The sequence below is a fragment of the Diuraphis noxia genome, unplaced genomic scaffold (genome assembly GCF_037042655.1).
Source record: "Diuraphis noxia isolate RWA-SAM2 unplaced genomic scaffold, SU_Dnox_SAM2 contig0004, whole genome shotgun sequence".
NCBI lineage: Eukaryota > Metazoa > Arthropoda > Insecta > Hemiptera > Aphididae > Diuraphis > Diuraphis noxia.
Genome location: NW_028301714.1, coordinates 63828556 through 63853780, shown reverse-complemented (window position 1 = coordinate 63853780; position 25225 = coordinate 63828556). Strand labels below are relative to the sequence as shown.

Sequence of the window (25225 nt, the reverse complement as noted above, 5' to 3'; positions counted from 1 at the left end):
GCACGATTAACTGATTCGTGATTACTGATTAGAATTAAATATTAAAATAATATCTTTATGACATGTTACATAATACACTCAATGAAAAGTAAATGTTTATTATACATATGGATGTACTGTTTGTTGCATACGTGTTATCATTGTAAATAACTGACTAATGTCATGTCACTGTTATTTTTGTCATGATTTTTATAAAAATTCCATAGAAAATTAAGCAATGAATCACGATTGACTAATCAACAATCTAGTAATGACAAAACCTTAGAATTTACGAATCCGAAAAATTATTGTCTTGTTCACTACTATTAACACTATTATTAACATTATTACAAAATATAATAAAATCAAACAAGTAACATAATGAGTAAAACGGTAAGAATTATATCTTCAATAATATTAAAAACTAATAATATTTATAATATATTGTATTTGTACATCAATATTTAATGTACAAATATATTATTTAATCTATTCACTGTATTAATTTAATTTTAATTCATTTACCAACAGGCGTTTTATTCGGATGAACATCTGTCTGGTAAGTACACTGTATATTATTGAATTATGAATGTAGTACAGCTAAGGAATTGACTACAATCTCATTACCTTATTTGGTTCTAATGTGAAACCTGTCCTCATAGCTAATAGAAATTTGTGTGACAAGGTTAAAAAAGAGTGAGTGTTTTTACTTAGTACATCAGATATCTTAGTATAATACTCTAGTATATTGTCAAGTGCAACTTTAAAATAATATAACTTTTTCTAAAATGTATTCTTATAATTATGATACCGTAAAAGTGATAACTTCAATGGATGGTAATAGTTATAAATCATTATACTGTCCAAATTATACTAATATGAATGGATTTTATTTTCAGAAATGCAGGAAGCATTTCAATTATTTGATATTCGAGGGGATAACAAAATACATATTTCACAAATTGGCAATGCTCTAAGAGCATTAGGTCAAAACCCAACAGAATCTGATGTTAATAAATTTACTCAACAACACAAAGCAGGTAAAAATTATTTTTATAATGTACAGCTACAGTTTTCAAAATAACATTTTTTTATGTTTTACCCGTTTATATAAATTGAAATATGACAATTTAAGGATTTTAAATGACACATTTTTATTGATAGCTTTCAATAGGTATGTTTTAATTTGGGAGACCACCTATTAACTCACCCTCCTTTAAGGTTCTGAATGGCTGATTCTGTTGATTCTTGGTCAATGCATTTTTTAATTTATTCCCAAAAAATCTAAATCAAGAAATGGTTAACAAAAGTTGTTTTTGCATTTTAAAATCAAGAATCTATATATCAATCAAGTTAGGTCAAACTGTTTACAGATTCTACATTTTAATTGGCATAATAGAAGAGAATCGACTCAATTTCAATTTTAATTCTTAAAAAAAAACTAAGGCATATTCATAGGCAGGTCTAATTGAGACTTATATAATAGTAACAAGGAGCATATTTTTTAATTGAACTACCTACTTAAATAATTTTAAAAAAGATGCTGCATCTACATGTGTTACAGCATAGCAAAATAGTGTTCATTTATTTATTTATATTTGATTTATGCTGTAAATCTTTATATTGGAGTAAAACGTCCTATAACCTATCAAACTTAAAAATAAGAACTTTTTTATAGATATTTTGTTTTTATAATTTTCATCATTTCATTTTAAAGTTAATATATATATATATATATAAAAACAAATGTTTTTACCTCTAAGTTTGATTTATGTGGACATTTAATTAAATTGAATTGTTATTTTATTATTACGATCATATTAAAAAGATATTTTTTCTCATAAATATTTACTTGTTTTGAAAACATTCTGGTAAAGATTGCTTGATAATAAAATAATGAATTATCTATATGTATGATACTTAATTTACATACAATTTACAATTAATATACAACTAAACTAGGTCATTCTGCATTTCTGCTTTACATCCACCCATCAAGACCAGTCGGTTCTACTATGGCAGGGTGTTGCATAGTGATGTATTAAATTAGCATGTTCTCTTGTCAAAAGAGTATAGTTCAGTTTAATACATTTCCATATATTTTAGGCTGTTTTTAACATTTGAAGGGTGATGCAATACAAATATTTTATTTCATTCTAGATGAAAGAATAACATTTGAAGTATTTCTACCAATTTATCAAGCAATTTCAAAAAATCGATCATCCAATACTGCTGAAGATTTCAATGAAGGATTACGCCATTTTGACAAAGATGGTAATGGATATATATCATCTGCAGAACTTCGTCATCTCCTTACGAGTCTAGGTATTTTATTTTTTGGATTATAACCTAACATTGTTTGTAAATACAGGGAGTCCCGTGAGGATTTACCCCTTGCGATATCTCCCAAAATAATTGTGATATCGAAATTCTGCTTTTATAATAAGACCCACAGGGATAAGAACTACAATTATTGCATATTTTAATCTATTTTAATGTTTTGGTAAAAAAGTTATAAAATATATTTTTTTATTTAATTATTTCCAAAAAAATTGACCATACCAATTTTGTAGTTTTCTCTGAAAATATTGACGTTACAAAATTGTATTTTCATAAATTTCCTGATTTTTAATTTTTTTTTTTAGTTTCGAGTAAAATTGTAAATTATTTAACACTGTAATGTTATCAAACATGAGACCCGCCACGCCGCTCGCATTCTCATACGGCCGAATACTTTCCGTGTTCTTTAAAGTTATAATCATATTTTGTGGCTTGGTGAGGCGCGGTCGTACGCTCAATCTGCGGAAACGCACTGAGCGTACGTACTGGCCGCAGTTGCAAGCTCCCGGGATAGGTGACCACCCGAGATTTTTAGCAACATATCCTTACCACACATACCTACACAAACACGTGTTACAACCCTACCCACTTAAAAACCTACAAACAGACATACAAAAATAACCCCTACTGTACCACTCCACACCCAATGGCCAATGTTGCCGCGGTTTCTCCTTACAAAAAAAAATATCATATTTTATTTCTTCAAAACTAGAAAAAATATTAAAAATTTAAATTAAAAAAAAAAGAAAGGAATAAACCTTTAAAATACAAATTGGTCTTTTTACCTCCAAATAATGTACACACATTTTTGTGAGATTATCTGTAAAATGTATATTCAATGATATAATTTTATAAATACTTTGTTGTCAACTAGGTGAAAAATTGACAGATGATGAAGTTGAACAATTATTGGCCGGACAAGAAGATTCTCAAGGGAATGTTCTTTATGAAGAATTTATTAACATGGTTATGTCAGGTTAATATATTATATTATTAAATAATTGGAAGAATTCCAACATATTTTACTATTTCACCAGTATTTAAACATTAACATTCATTTACATACTGAACAATTTTATACATTTATTAATATAATTTTATAATTCCAAATCTAACATTGATTTTGTTTGTAAGTTGAATAATTATTTTGTTATTTTTAATCACATTCCATAAAAACAATAATTCGTCCAATTTAATGAAACAATATAATATGTATTATGTATTGGTTAAATTTAAATATTAATATATTTTTATTTATTGTTTTTATTTTTATGAAATTATTATTATTGTGTATGTTTACTAATCAAAATAAATATTAAATTTTAATAATGAAGTTGAAATGACTTTATTATTTATAAATCAAAATAGATTTAAGTATTTTTATAATAAAATATCACAAATATTAATTAAATTTATATTAAACACTGACAATTGTTATAAAGTACATACATTGGGTTTGGGGCTTAAATGCATTTTGAATATTCTTTAATTTTGACTGTATTTTATTCAGTTTGTTTTGAAACATAAAAAAGGTTATAAATTATAACATTTTTTTTCTTTTTTAAAGTTTGAGCCCCTTAGACCCAAATTAACTTGTATCCATTATAATCCTAAAATATCAAATTCCTGAAAGATTTTTTTCCTATAATATTATTACAGTTATCCGTTGTTATTCACGGGAGTTACGTTCCAACAAATTTACGCGGATAACGAAACCAAAAGCAATGTAAAAAGGTACATTGTATTAATTTAAAAAATCATATTTGATTAATTAATATTTTTATCATACATGATTTATTAAGTAATTTATTAATCATCAATGATACATACATTCAGTACATATAAACATAGTTGTATAATTATACGTGCTATACCTAACGATATAACAATTATTTACAATTTTATAAAATAAATTACCTACAGAGTTCTTATATACACAATAAAGTATTATCGCAGACTTAACCACGGAAAACGAGGGATTACTGTATATATTATATTTATGATGACAATATTAAATGTTGATGTGTTGACATGTATGGTCGGATCTGTTCTAGTATCAACAAATTAACTATATATTTAAATAAAAACAATATAAATTTAAAAAAATATATATTGAATAAAAATAATTAGCAAATTATGTATTTTTTGGACGACTAATCACTTGTATTAACCTGAATCATAATTCATAATAGTTATTAATACCCTAATTCATCCAGAACTCAAAACCTGAATGAATAATGTTGGTTCAAAGCCCTGAGCTAAATGTTTACTTGACAGATTTTTTTTAGAATATTTTAGCATTTTTATCTTTAAGCCTTAAATTAAGTAAATAGTGATTGATATTTTACATTATTTATTTTTATTGTTAAGTCTAGATTTAATACAACTGTATAAGTGTATAAGTCATATCATAGTGATTTTATTTACTAGGAATAATACTAGGATTCTCCTTTTACTCAACGTTAACAACAAAATTATAAATTGTTAAAATTTAATAAATCAAGATTACTTAATGCTAGTCTTTTAGTTATATTAGCTAATAGCTGCATATTTCTAGCAACCTTAGTGCAATAAGTCTCTAACCCTAGTTATACATAAAAAGTATTTTTGAACACTTATTTGTACTAGTGGAAGTGGAAAGTAATTAAGATATCCCATTTTAAATACTAAATTATTTAGAACTTGAACTCTTATGTTTTTTAAAGAAATAAAAATAAATACATTTTTATGCTAATTATTTATTTATGTATTTTTATAACTAGGTACTAAAATAATAAAAATACATACTTTTTTTAAAAATAATTTACAAATTATACTCCATTTACGTAAAGAGGAATTCTTGGCTGCTTGTTTCTATGCAAGAAGATGATGGCAGGTGAGGTAGTTACCACACGTAACAATAATGTGTCTATTGATAGGGGAATTGCCTGCTTAGTGCTTAATTGGACAAAACTTGATTGCCTCCAAGAAGTACTTTTAGCGTAAATGGACATACATATTATTTTGCTTATAGTATTTGATGAAAATATCACTTAAAAAAAAAAAAAATAAAATAACAGGCAATCAATCAATTATTTAAGAATACTAGTTGATAATTTATGCAATTTTATAGCTGAATTTGTTTTTTTTATGTAGATAAAAGATGAATATACCATTGAAAAAATTAGTTCTTGTAAAAAAATAAAAATAAACCAAATATTCATGAGAATATAAAATACTTTTGAACTAACACAGTTTATTTCTTTACTTGTTTCTACACTATTAAGTAAATATGTGTATTTCAATTGATAATATACTATAAATAAATAAATATTATATTTTTGTTTGCAATAAAAAGATCAGTCTTAAGAACTGAGAATGTGAATGCATATTATAAATTTAAGTTAAAACATATAATATACTTGAAAAACAAGTAGGTACTTAACAATTAGTAAATTAGTATTTACAATGTAATTTTATATTGACCAAACTTGCTATTACTAAATATAATTATTCACTGGATTGTAGTTGTAGCTGAATAGTATTTATGTAAGTGGATAGTAAACACTATACCAAAACAGATGAAAATGTTCAGAACTTAATCTAAAAAGCCCCTACCACATACAATCATGTACATAAATCAATAGTAATATTGAAACATTATGAAAAATAATATAACAAATTTCTTTAACTGATTGAATAAAAACACTAAATAAATAGTTTGGTTTGAATAAAGTACATAAATATAGTAAAGATATTACATTATGTCTCTTCTTATAAATGTGTAATATTCAAACCTACTTATTTTAAATCTGGACGGTATTTTTATTATGATTTTCTAGTAAAAATATTTTCTCCAAAATGCATGCAATGCTATTTAATTGGCAAGATTTGACATTTCTTGCTTGGCAGTAAAGAGCTAGCGCGGCGGTGAATATTAGTAGTTGTATTCCGCCTTTTATCATTTATAATGTTTTGATCTTTTCAAGTAATCTCTCAATGAATTCCTTTAACAAACAATTCAATAACAATCCATTATAATATTTTAAATATCTATTCTATACATAATTAAATAACACTGGTTTTTAATCAAAATAGCATAAGAAACTGAAAGAAAACGTTTATTTTATAAGATATGCAAAATCAAATTGATTTCAATTTTTTTTATATATTAATAAATATATAATATTTCACATTGAAAGTTCTGGTGCAATAATAAGGTAACTCCGATTTTTTTAAAATGCATGTCTTAATGTATTCTGATAATAGACAATTGTGTCTACATTTTGGTGCAATAACGATATATCTCTGACAGATAGATAAACTAATAACATTTAAAAGAAGATATCCGATTTAAATTTTCTTGATAAGAATCAGATATCTCCACTGAATTATACTTAAATTTATTAATTTAAATTATTTAATGTATTCAAAAGTAAAACAACTTTACTTTTAAATTAAAACGTAAAAATAAGTTTTACAAATAGTAATTTGATTACAGGGCAGTTCAGTGCTTGACTTGGGGGGGGGGGCGCAGGGGAACGGAGTACCCTAACTAATTATTCAGAAATTTCAGCGTACCCCTACTTTTATTTTTAAGGGTAACGCATGGTACGCTAAATCATGCCATCATTGCCATCATTCTGAATTTTTAATTTTTATCAAAATGTACGTGTTAAGTGATAACATATATAAATAAATAGTTTTTTTTTTGTTTTGTTTCAATTGTTCTTGAGTTTGTTATATTTGATTTTATAAGTTAAAAATATAATATTTACATAATTTTTTTTTTTTAATTTAATTATTCATAAATATTTCCTATATGATTCAAAGTGGTGTATAAGGGGGTGTGGGGGCATAGCCCCCACGGCTTTGTAACGTTTGACAAGTGGTGGGGACGCTCTTTTTTTAAAAGTTAACAGAGTCTTTCTACTTTAATTTTGTCAAGTCGAGCACTGGGGCAGTTAGTATACCTGGAGATACCTTGTTATTGTGCTAGATCCTTAAATTACATAAATTCAATTAATTAAACAAACAAAATATTTTTAATGAGGCATGAATACATAATACTCATACATGTAAGAACTAATAGTTTTGTTTTAAGTTTTTATCCTTAAATTTTTTTTCAATTGCATAATTGAAATATATGAAACTAAAAAAAATACTTTAAAAGTATCATAAATAATATAGTTTTATATGATGTACACTGTATACTAATTTAATTTTACATACTTTGATATTTTCCTTAGATTTGGCTGATGACAAGAGTTTCTGAAAAATAAATTTGTTCATTTTTGGTAAATAAAAAGATGTATTCATTATTTCACTGAACATCTAAAATAATTATTTATTACTTGAAGATATTGTGTACGCTGATGATCGTCATCCATATCTAATAGATCGTCTATATCAACTTCCACTTCACACTCTATCCCTTCAACTGCTGGATCTCTCTGGAATAAGACATACATTTATAGGTTTTATAAACTTTAATTTATAGTACCTACACTATATGTCCGTAGATTTCAAAGACTACAAATAGCTTATAGAATGAAGGTATAAAAAACTGGTAAGAACAATTTAATAATACAAAAATGGTATTGAAAGTTTTAAAACAATATAGGGTATGTACAAGAAGTCAAGAAGTCAAGAATTAAGTAATAGGAATAAGCGAAGGAAACAAAAAACTATTTAATAATACACAGTAAATTAAAATATTTTGATATAGTTTACAACAAAACCATTAATAATTCTTAATTACAAAATAACTCTGTAATAAAGCAGAAGAGTAGCCTGCATGGAACTGTCGATATTACAGATTAAGAGGACGTTATTGTTTCCGTCTTACAAGTGCGTTACATAGCAAATTTTACGCTCAGCAGATCACGTTTAACTCCGCGAGTTAAAATTAAAAATTTAGAATGAATTGACAGGCGCGGATCCAGAAAAATTTAACAGGGGGTGCTCAAAAAAAAAAAAAATTGTTACACCTTACTATTTATTTAAATATTACCATTTACTATTTGATTTATTAGTGCTAACTTTTTTTCCATAATAATTGTTATCGGTGCTTTCCGCCGTCGACGCGTGATGTTACATACTACGAGTATACTTCGAAAACAATTAACAATAATCGTTATTATTGTTGTATGTGACGGTGATAACGAAAAGCACCGATATTATTATTTTTATTTTGAAAAATAACAAATAATTTAATTTATAACATAAATTTATTTTGTTGGTGGCTAAATGACAGGGGGTGCCCGACCAACCATAGCCCCCCCTGAATCCGCGCCTGTGAATTGACCTCTCTTAAAAATTAAAAGTAACATTATTATCGAAAGCTTCTAATAGGAATTGTATTATATTTTAATTTTAAAGCGAGTTATGAGTATTTTAAAATTGTAAATTGTTTGTATATCTTAAAATACTCATAACTCGCTTTAAAATAAAAATATAATAAAATCCTATGAGATTTCTCATAATAATGTTTCCTTTAATTTTTATAAGAGGTAAATTCATTCTAAATTTTAAACTAACGGAGCTAAACGTGATCTGCTGCGCTTAAAGTTTGTTTATGTTACGCACTTGTAAGACGGAGACAACATATGCGGTAATAACGTCTTCTTAAAAAAAAAACTTTTGAACCAAGTCCATGAACATCTACGGTTAGGAAAAGTATAATATAATATGTTATGGTAAAGAATGTAATAATAAAAAAATGCAAAAAAGTATTCGGGCTCGTCCGGGATTTGAACCCGGGACCTCTCGCACCCTAAGCGAAAATCATACCCCTAGACCAACGAGCCGCTTCTCTTACGACGAACATAATCACCTTATATAAATGTGAATCGTATTAATACAGCCTAGACTTTCATAAATCGTAATTAACCATGATAAAACATTCATGGTTTATAAATTATAATATTCAATTCTATATTTCTACGTCAAGATAGAATTTGGATAATTAAGTTGCAATACAATTCGCCAACACTAAAATAAGCATGATTCATGTTATCTATCATAGATAGTTTATAATTAATATTTTGATAAAATTTACAGATTCAATAACTAATGGACCATTGCTAATTTATTGGCAATGTCAATATTCTATAGTTTATATGTTTCAATCGTTTTATATTCTGAGCGGAGCAATAAATGTATATTGATTTTACAAATTTACAATGATGGTTAATATTTTTTAATTATTTTTGAGCGTATACAATATAATTAGGCGAATTTAGGCTCCCCACATCAGGCACAGATGCAGACGTAAATCCAGACCCATCTTAAGTAACAATTAATTTACAACACTTTTCTAATATACTAATGTACAAGGTGTGTTACAGCCGTAACATGTAGAACTGACTTTGGGAATAACTTTTATTCAAATTAATATTTTTTTTTCGTTCATTAAGTGACCCTGGCACTACATGTATATTAATTTCTTTTTATGTTCTTTTTTAGTTTTGAAAATTAAAAAAAAATAAATTTATTAAAAATGTTTTTATTTAAATTCAAAATCTGGTTATAAGAACAATTTTAGAGCTAAAAATATTTACCCAAGTCACGTAGTTTATTTTTAAGAATTTTAGAAAATTCAATATTTTTTGGTTAAGTTAATTGGAAGGTAATAACTTTTTCATTAATATGGTTTTTGAAAATTTGCTGACATGAGTTTATTTCTTAAATTATTTACTTATCAAATAATATTAACAATTTTTGTTACCTAACCTTGATTCATAAAAATCGAATTTAGGGCTAGTAGTTTTTGAGTTATAAGTATTTAAAGTTTAGATTGGCAGAGTGGAGTGGTACGGGGTTACCCCGCAAAATGTTTGTCCACTACTCCGCTTGTCAAAAACTTTAAATACATATAACTCAAAAACTACTAGCCCTAAATTCAATTTTTATGAATCAAAATACTTAGAAAAATATTCTGCTTTGGAATATGAAATTAAAACTCTATGTAGTCATTCAAAAGAGTAAAAACTTAAAAAATGATAAGGATAAAAAATATTCAAAAATATAATTTTTTAATAAAAACGTTGGTTTTTTAACAACTTGAAACCATGTAAAAAAATATTTTGAAAAAATTAAATACTTTTCAAGATAATTAGTGTACCCACTTAAAAGAATCACCCTGTATACACTATACATATTATACAATAAACTTTTCAGAATATTTCCAATAATCAGAGACGCAAATCTAGGGTTGCAGCGGCGCAACTGCCCCCCTTCATTTGGTAGGTAGGTGGTCAATTGATTGATACTCGATGGTCAATTTTCAGACATTACAATAAGCATACATCAATACACTTATATTATATTATATTTTTATTTGATACATTTTAATATTATTATTTATATGTAATTGAGCACAGTGAAATTTTTTTTTTAATAGGTGGGTATTGAATACTTTTGTTTTGCCCCTCCCCGCCATAATTTGAATTAGTTTGCGCCTCTGCCAATAATATTAAATTATTTTTAGCACGAACCAAGTTACATTTGCTAGTTTTGCAGCAATCGGATTTAACTTATATATTATAAGTATTCAATTATTTAATACATACTATATTTGTATATATTATATAGGTAGATCGTAGATACATCGTAATATATAAGTATAATACTATAATATAATATGCATTTATGCAAGGTTTTTTGTAAAGAATTAGTTCAACATGTCATACTACTAATAGTTATATTATAAATAAATTTTAAGATATTTACAGAAATAGAGATGACACGCTATCTCCGCTCAGAATGATGCGTGACTTATTCAATGAACGTACGCTCGAAACCCACTATACAAGCAGAGAGACTTCCCCGATTATTTAAAATAGCATTTCATATTGTCACAAGTACTTGTACTATTTGTACGTTATTTTATGCTTGTACACTCATCCTCATTTTAAGCTTTTAAGTATGCCATACCCTCCCTATATGATTGTGTCGATGACATTTAAAAAAAAAGTTGATAAAAGTATAATCGTACATATTCGTAGAAATGTATTAATTACGTTTCAGAGAAAGTATTTATAACTATTACAACTATCCTAGTTCCTTCTCAAATTGAATATCTCGGATTAGACTATATAGAGAATTTATGTAGAACACAAATTGACCAAGTGCCATGGTTTATATTATTTATGTATTTTTTTGTATTAATATAATAAATGTCTTATAAAAATATATTTCCTAAAGTTTATAATTTAATACATGATTGTATAAACCATAAATCTGAGCTACGATCTAGCAATATTCTTAAGCTACCTATATATAATATTTTCTTTACCAACACAGTTTGATATATACAACTTTACAAGATGTTAAAAACCTATTCATCATTTTGAAGAAAATAAATCAACACACCTAATGGTTATAAAATGGGTTGTATCTGAAGCTGAATAATTTTCTGAGAATTTCAATATTTAAAATTAAAAATCGAAATGTCTAACTAATAGTTTTTAATCAATTCATACAAGTTTTTATGAGCGGAGTTAATGCCATGGCCAGGATTCTTTTTAGGATGACTATTTTTCTCGGGTTAGGTTACCCGTGTTGTCAAAATTCAAACTTTGAATGCTTGTAAAAAAAAAATTGTGCTAATATATTTCTTTTATTTTTCACCTGCTATTGTAAAAATATATTAGGAGCCTTTTATAAAATTTTAAATTCTAAGATATAAAAGGAAAATTTTTAATGAATTTCTAGCATAAAATAATTTATGAATTTTCGTGATTTTTACGTATGTTGTCTACAAATCAAACTTTGAACGCTTGTAAAAAAAAAAATTGTGCAAATATATTTCTTTTATTTTTCAACTGCTTTTGTAAAAATATGATAGGAGCCATGTATTGAAAAACTTGTAAGGAATCTTGTATTAAATTTTTAAATCTTAGATTTAAAAAGAAAATTTTTTATGAATTTCTAGCTTAAAATAATTTGTGAATTTTTGTGATTTTTACGTTTTTTGTCAAAATTCAGACTTTGAATGCTTATAAAAAAGAATTGTGACTGAATTTATTTCATTTTTCAACTGCTATTGTAACAATATTATGTTAAGAGCCTTGTATTAAATTTTTAAGCTTTTCTGCCTAATAAATAAATTTTTATCAATATTAATTTTAAAAAAACTAATAATGATCAATATATTCATCGCTCCGCTCAGAATCTAAAATAGATGCGGTCATTTAAATAGTTAAAACTATGATAGGAAAGTCTCGGAAAAAAAGTTTGTTTTAAAAATACAATAGATAGTAATTAATAATTATGTAATGATATAATAGCAAATAAATACAAAAGATATATTTAAAAAAATATGTCATTGAATCGTTATCTATAATATTATTAAAAAATAATATATATTATAAATATCATCATATTATATCACTAACTTGGTAGACTTTTCATGAATATTTTTATAAAATGAAAAAAAAAATATAATTTTATATATATTTATAAAAAATAACCAATGTATATCCACTTATTATTATCACTTTAATTAATATTTTCAGCTATCGCTTTTAAAAAATCTTGTAGACGAAGTTTTAATTAAAATTTCCAAGTTTTATAATCTGTTTTTCTTGGAGACTTTTATCTGTTCCTTTCTAAAACAATATGTTGGTAGGTAACGGAAAAAAAATGAAAAATATATTTTATTCAGTACGTTTTGCTGTAATGAATTCAAATAATTCAAAAATAAAATTTCTCCAAAACCTGATAAATTTTGAAAGAATTGCCGATTAAAAATCCATGTAAAATGAATGATTTTACAATAACATTATTTTAAACATTTAATGATTAGAGCTGAAGTAAAATAGACAAATAGGAGAAAAAGTTTGTTTATCATACTAAAAAGGCATGTAGATTATTATTTTTAATTTTCGAAAGTCAGTAAATTTATGACATTGAAAAAAATTATAAACACTAAATCAATAAGTCATGCTGTAATCAATGGCGCCAGATATATAAAAATATGACAATACTTTATATTGTTATTGAACGAATACAAAGAAAAGTAAAATAAATGTATACAACAACAGAGTAGAATAATATAATAGACCCAAGTTATGAAATGTAATCCAAAGAAAAGGAAAATGACTCATTGAATTAATTAATGTTATAACTTATAAGTATAACGTAATATTACGATGTATAGAGGCGTATGTATCGTATAAGCTTTCAAATTCAATGTTCCTGTTGAAATTTGGTACCTACTTCATAGATCTATTAAAATATATAATATAAATATATTATAAGGTCCTATTTACTGAACAACATTAAACTTGAAATATTTCTATAACTAATAACTAGTATACTTAATTTAACTAGTTAGAATAAATTAAGCAAAGAAAATTGTAAGCCTATTACCTACATGTTTAGCGACAAAAGAAGTATCTCGGGCTATGATACATTAACTCATACCTTGTCCTCTTAATTTTTAATATACTCTCTTAATATAAAAAAGTAATTTTATTAATTTGTTGGAAAATATAAAATGATGTATTTTGACGTTTCATAAACGATAATAATTTAATTTGTCAAATCATTTTCAAATTAATTTTAATAGTTGTTATAATAAGTACCTAATTAATAAAAAAATGTGAGCATACTATGGCAATTTTCATTATACTTGAAATGTTTAAATTCACAAGAGTACACAACACCGAACTTCTACCCAAATTCCATGCATAAATTAGAAGTTTATTGAAAATATGTTTTTAATTTAAAATATTAATAACTCTCAAATTTATTGCTTGTTGTTAATGTTAAACAAAAATCTAATACATTTAAAAACAAATTTAGCTACCAGACAAAAACATTTTCATTGTAGAATGAAATATATTCGTAAACAAGCTAATCTATATTTATCTTAAATACTAGAATAATATCTATCAACTGCAAATTTGCTGTAAAAATAGTTTGTTGATAGAATAATAAATATTAAATAATATACCTAAACAATTTAATTTGTTTACAATAATATGGGTTATTACTTATTATTTATTATGATATACGAACTTTATGGATAACTGGTTTTAGTCTAACCGAGTTCTGCTTAGTCAATTACATTTTGGAATTTTCAGAGGTCAGTCAACCATAATGAGTCATACATTAAAAGTAATCACTAGATATTTATTATATTTATTACGTTCATATCTACTTCAGTACTTCATATACGTTTAGCCCGTTTAGGTTCATAAAATAAGTAGCACTTTTGCCGATTTTTGTTTAAATAGTAATTCAAAAAGTATTATAAAGGTCATACCTTGACTCACTAATTATTGTTTTACATAGAAATTTAGTTATAATATAAACACGGATTAAAAAAGTTAAGTATGAACACGTAGAAGAGAAAGCTATTTTTTTGTTATGCTTCTATGATTCAGACGAACAAAAGATTACGAAAAGTAATTGCTTCTGAACAATACACAATTTTCAAAATAACATTTTTTTATGCATAAAAAGTTGTATTTTAATTTTTATGGGTAATAATATTAATTGTATTGGTAGAATAAAAATTCTGGAAACTAAAATAATTAATAAAATATTTAACTCTTCATGTAAATAGGTAGATCGTAGACACTATTAGATACCTGATACTTAGGTAGTGGCGTTGGAAGGAATTAAAATTGGTGCTTCAAATAGTTCAATTTATTCACCTACTGCTTCACACGATTGAGAATCGGGCTTAACTATAATTGCATACAAACAATTAGGAAGAATACTACGAGAGTATCTGAGTAATACACTTATTTTACTCACTCGATATACACACACTCAATTTTTTAAGCGGTTCATTTAAATTTTCTGTAGAACGTGATCGGCTCCACTGTACCTAGGTTTAACTAATATTATAAATGCCATTTAAAATATGACAAACATTTAAAGAATTCGAGAAAATGAAAAGTGTTACACTAGACATGGTTTATTCTATAAATTAAATATAATCTTCCGATTATCGTTTTAAATAAAATTTTAAAATTTTAATAAATTATATAACATTCATGTAGTTACGTCTGAAAGACATCAGTAACATTTAGAGTGTTTGAAAGTTGAAAAGAGTACGAATAATTATTAAATACGTAGTAATACTATTAAATCTTTATAATTTGTTATTTAAAAAAAAATTTTAACTTATAAATTTATGTGCACATAGATAAGTACTGTTTATAAAGTTTATTTAAACAAAAAATAAATACAAATCTGGTACTTGGGTGGCTAAATATATCTGTTATAATAGCAGATATGGAATAGGTATAGCCGGTATAGGTTAGGTAGCGATATAAGATACGAATATACAATTGCAGATTAAATATATTTATAGTTACCTAACCTTTAAAATAGTTACCTACCCAATACATACCACAGAGATATAATAATATTTCTAACTTTTCTTAATTATGATTAATAGGCAGTAAATATTTGTGAAGGATAATTATAATCCTATAATCCGATTATAGATACCTAGGTAGGTTACCTAGAATTAAAATCAATTTACTATTAATATTTCATGGTATATACCAACCTATTATAAAATAATAATTTTATTCAATGAACTAACGAAACCATTTGAATTATAATTTCTAACTCTCAATTAATAATGCAATATCAGTGAAAATATAATTGATTATTACTTACCTTAGGTAAATCATATAATTTTTGCATTTCTTCTAACAACCACATTTCAACAGCTAAACGTTTTCTTATTAAGCTCATTTGATGGGCACCATACTTGGCTGTTAGAAATTTTTCTCTTTTCTCTTTAACTTCTACTTTTTCAGTAAAATTGACATGTAAGCCAGACTTAGCTGGACTTCTATTATCCGATACAGCACTAGAAGGTTTTGCAGTGCTATTGGTATATGTCGAGGCTAAACTGCATTCCATATTGACTAAGAAAATAGGTATATTTTAAATTTAAAACACAGATTTGAAGTATAAGTGACTAGTAAATTAAGAAAAATATTGGTAATTGGAAAAAAAGATTTGGCATAAAACAATAAAAAAATATTCAATACTATTAAATGGAACAAAACAAAACAAAAACGAATAATAAAATATAAAATATGAAGAAATTAAAAATATAACAATAAATATATTATTTTCGTGAATTTACAAGAAATTCAATTACACATTACCCACGTTATCAGGCTAGACTAACATTATGCTAAATAGTAAATAATAATAAATAATATGTAATATATGTATTATGTGGTGGTAGTAAAGGATATTGTACTCGGTTGGCTGAATAAGTTTGACAGGATGCCAAATACCAGATTATATACCAGTGTAGCCAATGAGAACAATTTACATACCTATAATTACTGTTCTGTGCTATTACAGAGCAAGGTTTATAGATATTCTATAAACCTTGATAATAGAGTACTTATAATATCACGGGACAATTAATAAACAAAACAATTAATCTGTGGCCACGATTTAAGATATACAGGTTACTCAACGAAACTAATTTTTTGGTGTGCTTAAAATTAACGATATTGTCATAGCAAGAATAACAGTTAGCGCTTTTGCATTTTAGTGATTTATCCTGGTACTACAAAGAACATCATTATCAAATTATCAACAAATCGCTACTGTCACTGCAATACCACGTAAATAACATTTCACAAATTGTTCAGGAGAGACATAAAACTAATTAATTTGTGTGCAAGAAATAATTTTACAGTTTTTTTTTCTTATATTGATATTAGGAGCTTAATATAGTTTAAAAACAATGAAAATTATATTTTGTAATATCATTAAATTTAATTAATAGTACTTACGTGGTTTTTCAGTAATATAATGAAGATACGAGGTATTGAAGGGTTGAGATACGTGTTGTTTAAATACAAATGTTGTAGATACGTGTAATTTATATTTATTTAATTTATTATTATAATACCTTATTTAATAACATTAATTCATACGTCTTTAAAATATATCAAAACTGTATTAAAGCAAGCACGTACTCAGGATCAATGTTTTTGGAGGGGGGGGGGGGTGAACCCCTAAAATCCCACTGGATACCGGCTTTTCTTATAGTATCAAATAATAACCAGCTAATACATTTTAAATTTTGAAATAACTGAACAACCTTTGTTTTATTTCACAAATCAATAAAAAAATTAAACAATATAGTATATTAAATAAAATCAAAAACTTGAAGTAGGTGTGTAGTATAAATAATAATACAACAGTTAACTAAAATAAAAATATCTTGTTAAAACATAATAATTATAAAAAAACAAAAACATAATATCTGATTTTTACCACATTATAAATTGTTAATTCCTTATTTAATATCTTAATTAATATTGAACACCAATAAAACTGCAATATAGTATAAATAATAATATACAAAATATAACAATTTACTAAAATAAAATAATAAAAATATCTTGTTAAAACATAATAATAATAATTATAACAAAAAAAAAAAAATCATAATAACTAAATTTTATCACATTTTCTTTCTTTATAAGTCTTTAAGTGAGGTATATTGTCATAATAATCGTGGACATCAGTTGGTAGAACAGTTTTTAATTTTTGGAGATCATTCCACTTGGACAGAGTAATAGGAATTCTGCTATTATACAAACAAGGTGTGTTGATGGACAGATCTATAGTTTTTTTTGTTCGATGGTACTGGGGTAATTCTGTATATTCATGTTCAAAATTTATTTTGTAATATATTTTTTTGGTTGTGGGATCATATCTAAGAGCTCTTATATTTCGAACTTCAGGGTCACCCTTTGATCGTCCAGGTCGGATAGACTTATAATAATTCAACTTTTTGTAGTCATAGAAATCTGAATAGTTAACAGAGTGGGATTCATAGGGTGACGGATTTTTCCTTGCTAGTTTTGTTAGTTTTATGTAGTCAGATGGCAAATAGATTTCTTTGTTTTTTATTGTACGTTCGATTGAACTATGTACACTGTCGCATGGCATTTGTGTATGTCCTTTGACAAGGAACTTTTGTTCTATAATAACATTATTTTCTATAGAAAATTTAAGTAACGCATTGGACAATACCGTGTTGCGGTTCTGATACCCACAACCGTCTGAGTATATAATAATGTCTTTTTTTTTATTTTGAGTCTCATCTATGCATTGTTGTTTAATATGATTCAATATAATTGTTGTAAATACCGATGCTTCGAGTTCCCCTTGACTTTCATCCCACCAATAATTAGAACAAGGGTGGTTAGGTTCTAAATTATATACCGTAAAATTGTGTACTTTAAGTTTCATGCTGTAATACAATGCACTAGCATTCAGCGCAGGGCATAGTTTCACAGCTTGTAAATCCATTGTCAAGACTATTTTTTTGAAAGCAACTGCATCAAGCGTATCAACTTTAAGCTCTTCTCGGGCTTGATTTTTTTGAGCAATGTGTAGCTCATAGTTTTCTTCATTTACTTGTTTGACTTTATAACTTGAGCAGGTATCACATAAATCTTTTCTAGGTTGGTATATGGAAAATTTTTTTTGTTTCATAAATCTGGAGAAAAAACTTCTACTTAATGGTTTCATATTATTATCTTCTTTACATTTCAACAAATATACATCATAAACTTCTTGTTGGATATTAAACGGACCCTCAAGGTAAAGTCTCTCAGACCTCTTTCGACAATAATGACTGGGCATTTTCGGCAAAGACCCAAACCAAGATATGAGATGATTATGTCGTACAGACACTGATACTCGTGGTATAGGTTCTTCAATTTCCTCTTCATTATCAAATTCCAAATTTAGATTATTTTGTAAATTATTTTTCTTTATCTTCTTTGTTGATTGAGGTAATCCATTAATTGAAGAGTTTATCCAATTCCTCACCATCCATTCATTCAAACAGAGCGTATTCAAAAACATTTTTTTACAGACCGGTAATGATATGTCTTCTTTTTTTAAATGATAAGTGTAGGAATAATCTCTTCGACTTTTTTCACTTTCGGTCATTATACGTTTTGTTTCTGTTTTGGTAATCATATTTACACAAAAAGTTTGCTTTTCTGCCCAGGATGTACAATTATTCCAAAAATGGTTAAACAGCTCACTCCTCTCAGATTCAGAAAAATTATCGCAGTATCTGTTTTTTGATTTATTGCAAAATTTTGAAGCACATGTTGGTTTCAATTTCCTTTCATCCTTATTTACATCTTGAGATACTTTCTTGCCTTGCCTCTGAAACCCTATGTATGCCTTTCCTAGCAATCTATTTTGTTGCATAACTTCCCTATTCCAATTTTTTTTTTGTGATTTTATACCTCTTTTACGCACTCTTTTGTCAGTGATTGAATCTGAAGTTTCAATTTCGATTTCTTTTGAATAGTCATGATCATAATTAATTAATTCATCATTATCAGTTTCAAAGTTAGTTATAAAGTCAGTCTTGTCATAAATACTGTCATCAACTTGATTTTCAGTGATCGGTGAAGTATTATTAGGAACATTTAAATTATTTTCATTAGAAATATTACCTGGTACATCAATGGAAGTTACAACTTCTACATCCTCATAAGTTAATTCAATATTATCCTTTAAGCAATCTTCATAATAATTATTAAATTCAGAATTATCAGTTTCAAAATTAATTATACAGTCAGTCTTGTTATAAATAATGTCATCAACTTGATTTTCAGTAGTTGGTGCAGTATTATTAGGAACATTTAAATTATTTTCATTATAAATATTATCTGGTTCATTTATAGAAGTTACAACATTCTCATAAATGAATTCAATATCCTTTAAGGAATCTTCTGTTAAAACTTCATATTTTGTTTTTGAAATAGATGAATTGGCTATTAAATTAGTTTCATATTTTGGTTTTCTATTAGAGAAATTGGTAATATTTGTCTTACCTTTTTTTTTATAATATGTAATGTTGTTCATAGCGTCATCTTTATTACTAGCTTCATTAGCAAGCTCCAATAGGTGTTTGATTCTTCTTTTTGATGTCATTATGTATAATACTAAAAAAACATAAATAATAATAATTATACAGTGTACCTACTTTTATAACTATCATCATAAAACTGTAATTTTATTTGAGTAGATAATAACATAATTGAAACTAACTACTTTCATACAATGTTTTATTGAAATAAATTAACTATAACTTAATATTTATAATTACCTGTATAGTAAGACGTTCAATATTATTATAGATGAACTGTCTTAGACTAGCAGTCTAACTCCACCAGCGTCCAGCGTTTATATTGAATAATATTATAATATTGTTCATTATGGTAGATACGTGTTATCAAAATCAAAATGTAATACGTGGTATCACAAAATCTTTAATTTGAGCGGGAAAAAACAATATAATGGACTCATGGTACATAACAAAAGTGATAGAGAAAATTATAATCTATACAGTGATACCAAAATGTCATTTTCAAAAAAAATGTTATTTACGTGGTATTGCAGTGACAGTATCGAAATGTCAAATACTCAAATATCAATATTCAAAAATCAAAATTCAAAAACCTATTCAATTAAGTTATTAACGATTTAGGATATATCTTAATTCTTAAATTGTGTATTCGTGTTCAATGTTCAATGGTCAATTAGGTATTAATTATTATTAATAAATTTATTAAATACTAAATAGTATATCAAAAAACCATCCTTTTGGTAGAGCAATGGAGCCAATTTGACTCAGCACTGAATTAAATAATGATTCATCTTGTACTACAACTTCATTTACACTTTCAATGTCTTCTGTAACCTAATAATCAACAAATTTCCAAGTTTGTGTAATTTGTTTGTACCTATAGACAGCCCTACAAAGCTGTAGTTATAGAAAACTGAAAAACAAACCATCGAAATACAAGTTCGTTTAGCATCAGGATACTCATATTCTTCAGGAATACTTTTTTTTTTTTGTTAATTTGCTATAATTATGGTCATGAGTAACTACACTGTTTAACGTTGTATCTACTACCTAGTAAAAGTTTAAAAGAGATATACAACTGTTAGCTTACATTTAAGAGAACTTATAAGTATTCACTAAAATAACTAACTTTCTCATGATCAGTAATTATATTAATTGGTACAGCTCCAGTTTTCAGCCTTGGTCTTTTTAAACAAATCTAGTCACAAATATATAAAAAAATATACTTAACCCTTAATAAAACAATTTATTTAAGCTCTTTAAAAACTTACAGAGTATTTATTGTTGCCACTGCCAGACACCCAAGTATTAATTATGTCGCTATTTTTAAAATGTTTAGCACACACTCTAGACACTGGTCAGTTGTGTACCTAAGGATTTTTCCCATACAGCAATATCTTTAATAGGGACGCCAAATTTTGTTTTGGAACTTTCGTGACACCCATTTACACAGCATTTATTTGAAACCATAATAATGTTTTTAAATAGATACTCAAATAAAAAACTAGATTTAGAAAACAAGAGAATTATGAAATATCTTTTATTATCTAAATAATAAACATAAATGTTGGTATAGGATATAGGAATCAGGAAGTGTATAATAAAAAATATAAACATTAATATCTTATAATTATAAATTCTAAGAACAAATGCACTTTACCACGCCCCTCACGAATTTCAATTTTTTTTTTTTTTTAAAAAACGTGTTTTTCAACGCTGATTTCGAAACTGTTTGAATTTTTGTGCGGAAACCATTATTTTGGAAGTTATAGCCTTCCAAAGTTTGCGATTTTACGTTTATACGCATGCGCTCAGCACCACTATGCATTACCGCCGCGCGGAGCGTATATAACCTATTTAAATTCTTTTTACGGGGACAATAATTTTAAAGTTGAAATTCAATTTTTTTATTTTATTGTATATTATACTTATACACAGTGTTAAATATTTAATTTGCATTTTTGTTGCACCGAGACACCAATTTGAAAAAACATCGTACAGTGATGCGGTGCTAGCGGCACTCGTCGCTACGCTCCTCGGCGCCGTCGCTCCGCTCCGCAAATCGAAAATATCCCCCGACTTGCTGTGCAACACCTGCCCAAGTGGGTCACAGGGTTAAGAAAATTGCATTTTTGTTGCAGTTATGTTGTATAGTATGGGCAGTGATCCCTTGTTAGCGGCACTCGTCGCTGCGCTCCTCGGCGCCGTCGCTCCGCACGGTGGTAATGCATAGTGGTGCTGAGCGCATGCGTATAATAAACGTAAAATCGCAAACTTTGGAAGGCTATAACTTCCAAAATAATGGTTTCCGCACAAAAATTCAAACAGTTTCGAAATCAGCGTTGAAAAACACGTATTTAAAAAAAAAAATCGAAATTCGTGAGGGGCGTGGTAAAGTGCATTTTAGCCGAAAATAATTACGGTATTAAAATAGTCAATATTATTTTGTCAATGTCTAAATAGTAAATACAATAATAATTTAATAATTATATTCAATGAAAAAATGTGTATGTGTTTATAAAAAGTGAATTAATAATTGTTTAATCATTTAGGTTATATTGTACCCACATAAATATAAATTTAATTCATGTTTGAAATGTATTATTTTAATCAACTTTGTCCTCAAGGTTAATTTATCATTATTCATTAGCTTTTTTTGCTTCATGACAAAACATAGTTTTTTTTATTTATTGATCTCTGGGTATTAAAATGATCATTTAAATCAAAAACATTGATCAAAATATTGTTTGCACAGGACATATCAAAAACTGTATATTTTTGATTTAAATTTGTTTTCACTTTTATTAATATAAAATTGCATGTTTTTCGTTCATTCATGATTTCATTGATATTCTCTCTAATTATTTTTTCTGTTTCTATGCAAATAGTTTGGACATCAAGACCTAGGTGAATGTAGGAAAAAAAGTCCCTGGAAAAAAAGATTCGGAAAAAAAGTCCCCGGTGAAAAAGTCCCCGGTAAAAAAGTCCCACGGAAAAAAAGTCCCCAAATTAATATTTGATTTAAATTAAGTCTTTTATCGTATAGGTATTTATAATTTATATAGGTACATAGCCCATAGGTTACTTACATGTTACATATTTTGCTGAAGATAATTAACAAACAACTAAATTAAATAGGTACAAAATATTATAATAATTCAATATCTTAAACATCTTTAATAATATTAATTAAAAAATATAAAAATACATTTATTTAGATATATAAGATATATTCCTCTCGTAAAATAATTTAAAATTTAATAAAATATGTCGTATAATATTATTTAAAAAATATAAAAAATTATTTAATTAGTTATAAAAGATATTATGTTAAATAATAAAATATGTCGTATGTTAGGTATTTAAAAAATATAAAAATGCTAAAAAATATAAAAGATATGTAAAACAATAAAATATGTCGTATGTTATTTATAAAATATGAAATGCTTTTAATCAGTATTTAATAAAATGATCTTTTTCTTAAATTTTGACCTATATGTTTTAAAAAATTAGGAACATCTTTAGATTCGTCCTCGTCAAAACGCTGACATAAAATATTTAATCGTACTTCAATTTTTTTACCAGCTTTTGTTTTTCTCCGGTTAATTTCTCCTATTTCAGCCAATGCCATTCTTGCTTTGTCCGTTCCAACTTCTTGACACATTTTTGTAAGTAGTTTCCAAATACTGGGATGTTTAATGCCGACGAGATGGGAAAACCTATTATTCCAGCCCTCACAAGCATTATTAGTTCTGTGCGGATTTGTCGACAGAGTTGTTAAATTAACGTTCCATGATTCTGGTACAAACAATGGTGGTGTTCTTCTTAAAATTATATTGTTTGTTTTTTTAACTTTCCTGAACGTACCTCCAACATAATTTTCATCAAAATACTGTAGTAGATCTTCTGCTCCAGTTGGACAATTTTGTTTTAAATAATTCATCCCCTCACCAACTTTATCTACAGGGAGAAAAGCTAATCCATCCATCATAGCACAATATAAATTGAAGTTTTCGTCTTCTTTATATTGTTTACTCAAGCCCAGATTTTGTATTTTTCTATAAGTGCTTTGGGATAAATGATAAAAGCACCCACGAATTGAAATATGTTCACCAAAAACTGTTTTGGCAGCTTTGTGAACTGCGATTTCAAAATCAACATTGAAGTATAATGGATCTGGGTACAGTTCACGATTGTTACACTCATTCAAAATTATTTTGAACATTTCTTCGTAGGTGTTTTCCGTTTTTCGCTCGAGTAAGCAAAACACTGGCGTAATAAAAATGTTGTTAACTTGGATTCGAATGACGTATAGCTGTAAAAAATGCTCGGGCGCTAAACCAAAGTTCCCATCAATAAACCAGGTATCGGCATTTGCTAACTGTTCTAATGAACTATCTAACGCAAATATTATAATCCGTTCACTTGACTCTGGACTTTTTTCCGGGAACTTTTTTTCCATGGGACTTTTTTACCGGGGACTTTTTTTCCGGGGACTTTTTTTCCGTTTACCGACCTAGGTGTAATGAGTGCCCCTCGATCCTTAATTTGTCCTAACTTACTGTTGTCTTGAGTCTTTGTGATTAAAATATGCAACTTACATATTGTAAGCAATGGCAACACTGGACATCGGTCTCGGTGTTGATATGAGTATCATTAGTTAGTCTTGCACTCTTGCGGCTTGCGGCCGCGTTGTGCGTGTGTGCGCCGTTATTAGTTCTGCTCCGTGCGTTTATTAAAGTTTGGTAATCAATCACGTTTGTTTAATTGTGAAATAAATTGTTGCTGTCTGTAATTTGTCTATCGTTTATTATTCGTTTTCAATATATCACACTCTACCAATCTATACACTTTTTTAACTATAAATCCTGCTATGTATATAGCACGATTTAGCACAGATTATAGTTATATGTATTAATAATAAATTAAAAATTAAAACCAATGCTAACATTTTTTTTTTTTTTTTTTTTTTTTTTTTTTTTTTTTTTTTTTTACTTATATAATATATTTAGTAATAGA

The 25225-nt window shown here is 26.7% G+C and overlaps 4 protein-coding genes and 1 non-coding gene across 6 annotated transcripts; 1 reads left to right on the top strand and 4 right to left on the bottom strand.

The window, feature by feature from the left end:
• The first annotated feature begins 172 nt into the window (after window positions 1-172).
• On the top strand, window positions 173-3652 carry LOC107163187 (myosin-2 essential light chain-like). Of its 2 annotated transcripts, XM_015510475.2 has the most exons (5): window positions 173-372; window positions 511-538; window positions 879-1019; window positions 2140-2304; window positions 3194-3652. In XM_015510475.2, exons 1-5 carry the CDS (start codon window positions 361-363, stop codon window positions 3298-3300), a joined length of 453 nt encoding a protein of 150 aa, XP_015365961.1. In that variant the 5' UTR covers window positions 173-360; the 3' UTR covers window positions 3301-3652. The 2 variants fall into 2 exon arrangements, with proteins under 2 accessions (XP_015365961.1, XP_015365956.1); XM_015510470.2 differs by lacking the exons at window positions 173-372; window positions 511-538 and adding an exon at window positions 596-816.
• A 1385-nt stretch (window positions 3653-5037) lies between these two features.
• Window positions 5038-16466, bottom strand: LOC107163119 (protein phosphatase 1 regulatory subunit 14C). Its single transcript, XM_015510372.2, has 4 exons — window positions 15946-16466; window positions 7653-7751; window positions 7531-7569; window positions 5038-6305 (listed from the first exon to the last, which is right to left on the bottom strand). Exons 1-4 carry the CDS (start codon window positions 16192-16194, stop codon window positions 6264-6266), a joined length of 429 nt encoding a protein of 142 aa, XP_015365858.1. The 5' UTR covers window positions 16195-16466; the 3' UTR covers window positions 5038-6263.
• Window positions 9036-9107, bottom strand: TRNAP-AGG (transfer RNA proline (anticodon AGG)). Its single transcript has one exon. It is a non-coding gene; the product is annotated as a tRNA-Pro (tRNA).
• Window positions 16467-17250: 784 nt separating the features above from the next.
• Window positions 17251-20730, bottom strand: LOC149056337 (uncharacterized). Its single transcript, XM_089226793.1, has 2 exons — window positions 20447-20730; window positions 17251-20282 (listed from the first exon to the last, which is right to left on the bottom strand). The coding sequence occupies exon 2, from the start codon at window positions 20269-20271 to the stop codon at window positions 17758-17760; it is 2514 nt and encodes an 837-aa protein (XP_089082919.1). The 5' UTR covers window positions 20272-20282; window positions 20447-20730; the 3' UTR covers window positions 17251-17757.
• A 2899-nt stretch (window positions 20731-23629) lies between these two features.
• On the bottom strand, window positions 23630-25142 carry LOC149056336 (uncharacterized). Its single transcript, XM_089226797.1, has one exon. It carries the CDS (start codon window positions 24666-24668, stop codon window positions 23667-23669), a length of 1002 nt encoding a protein of 333 aa, XP_089082923.1. The 5' UTR covers window positions 24669-25142; the 3' UTR covers window positions 23630-23666.
• Window positions 25143-25225: the final 83 nt, after the last annotated feature.

Bases quoted from the DNA above. Each gene is read 5' to 3' on its own strand.
- LOC107163187 (XM_015510470.2), top strand. From the start codon at position 768: ATGTATTCTTATAATTATGATACCGTAAAAGTGATAACTTCAATGGAT. The intron at 817-878 runs GTAATAGTTATA...TTTTATTTTCAG, and splicing joins AGTGATAACTTCAATGGATG to AAATGCAGGAAGCATTTCAA. The intron at 2,305-3,193 runs GTATTTTATTTT...GTTGTCAACTAG, and splicing joins TCATCTCCTTACGAGTCTAG to GTGAAAAATTGACAGATGAT.
- LOC107163119 (XM_015510372.2), bottom strand. From the start codon at position 16,194: ATGGAATGCAGTTTAGCCTCGACATATACCAATAGCACTGCAAAACCT. The intron at 7,752-15,945 runs GTAAGTAATAAT...GTCTTATTCCAG, and splicing joins AATTATATGATTTACCTAAG to AGAGATCCAGCAGTTGAAGG. The intron at 7,570-7,652 runs GTAATAAATAAT...TTTATTTTTCAG, and splicing joins AGCGTACACAATATCTTCAA to AAACTCTTGTCATCAGCCAA.
- LOC149056337 (XM_089226793.1), bottom strand. From the start codon at position 20,271: ATGACATCAAAAAGAAGAATCAAACACCTATTGGAGCTTGCTAATGAA.
- LOC149056336 (XM_089226797.1), bottom strand. From the start codon at position 24,668: ATGGAAAAAAAGTTCCCGGAAAAAAGTCCAGAGTCAAGTGAACGGATT.